This window comes from Malurus melanocephalus, unplaced genomic scaffold (assembly GCF_030028575.1).
Source record: "Malurus melanocephalus ecotype Western Australia unplaced genomic scaffold, MMel_1.1 scaffold_7722, whole genome shotgun sequence".
NCBI classification, from domain to species: domain Eukaryota; kingdom Metazoa; phylum Chordata; class Aves; order Passeriformes; family Maluridae; genus Malurus; species Malurus melanocephalus.
The window spans coordinates 1-1,262 of NW_026630952.1; the positions used below are offsets into that span (position 1 = coordinate 1).

The 1,262-nt window shown below is 48.9% G+C and overlaps 1 protein-coding gene across 1 annotated transcript; it reads right to left on the reverse strand.

Moving 5' to 3' along the window:
* Nucleotides 1-114: 114 nt before the first annotated feature.
* STIP1 (stress induced phosphoprotein 1) lies at nt 115-778 on the reverse strand (the record flags this gene model as incomplete). Its single annotated transcript, XM_057389517.1, has 4 exons — nt 772-778; nt 511-683; nt 331-427; nt 115-256 (listed from the first exon to the last, which is right to left on the reverse strand). Coding segments are annotated over exons 1-4 (419 nt in total), but the record flags the coding sequence as incomplete, so codon positions are not given.
* Nucleotides 779-1,262: the final 484 nt, after the last annotated feature.

Consider the following 1,262-nt stretch of genomic DNA (forward strand, 5'->3'; position numbering starts at 1 on the left):
CCTCAAACCAACCCCAAACTGGTTCCCACCCCTCAAACCAACCCCAAACTGGTCCCTACCCCTCAAATCAACCCTCAGCACCCTCAAACCCACCCCAAGCCCCCCAAATTTCACCCCCAGCCCCCCCAGACCTTGAGGGCGAGCGGGAACTCGAGCAGTTTGGTGTAGCAGGCGGCGCGGTTGCTGTAAAGCCGCGCCTCGTGCGGGTTCCGCCGGATGGCTTCGCTGTAATGCTTCATGGCCTGGGGGTAATCCCCTAAAACAGAACCCCCTTTTGAGTCTCAGACCCCACAGAACCCTAAAAAACCCCATAAATTTCCCCCTTCAAACCTCGCTGGAAGCACTCGTTGCCTTTGTTCTTCTCCTCCAGCGCCAGGTCGGGATCGATGTAAGCCAAGCGTTCTTGCTCCTTTAGGATTTTCTCAGCCTGGGGGCAGCAATTGTGGGGTTCAGAGTGGGTTTTGGGGTTTGGGGAGGTCCCTAAAACCATCCCCCAGCCCCTCACGGTACCTGCTGGCATTTTTTGAGCACGTCGGGCGTGCGGTGCTCGGCCAAGGATTTGTTGTAGAAGTGCACGGCGTCCTTGTAGCGCTCCTCGCGGAAATACGAGTTCCCGATGCGAGCGTACGCCCTGAGGAGAATTTGAGGGGGATGAGGACAATTTGAGGGTATGGCAGTGATGCCTGATGATTTTTGCTTTTCTTTTTACACCTTTTCTTTTTACACCCTAACCCTAACCCTAACCCTAACCCTAGAGAGTACCTTCTGTACTCTCCATGTATCCGCCTGCACCTTTTAGCCTACATTTTTGTAATTCACGAAGATTAATATTCTAACTTAGTTTAAGAGTTCTGCTGGGCAGAAAGACTAAACATTCTGAAAAAAGAGTCAGTGTACTCTGTACTATCTTAAACCCAAGGCTCAAGCCTTGAGTAAAGCCTTCTGTCTGGAATATCTTGTGTAAACTGAGCTCTAGCCTCATCCTGGTGGGGGGAAATTCATTAGAATAAGAAGACATTACTGCATTTGTTAAGTTTCTTATTAGAAAATCCTAGATAAATATACTAATTCCTGAAATCTATAAAACTTGTACCTGTGCTGTACACGAGTGCATTCTGCCATCAAGTTGAGCACCACCTGAGATCCCAAATACCGAAGTAAAACCCTTTTTTTATCCCCTTAACCATGTCTGTGTCATTATTAAAAACTGACCTTTCAAGGAAACAGCAGGGACCCTCTCAGACCCCAAAACCCACCCCAAA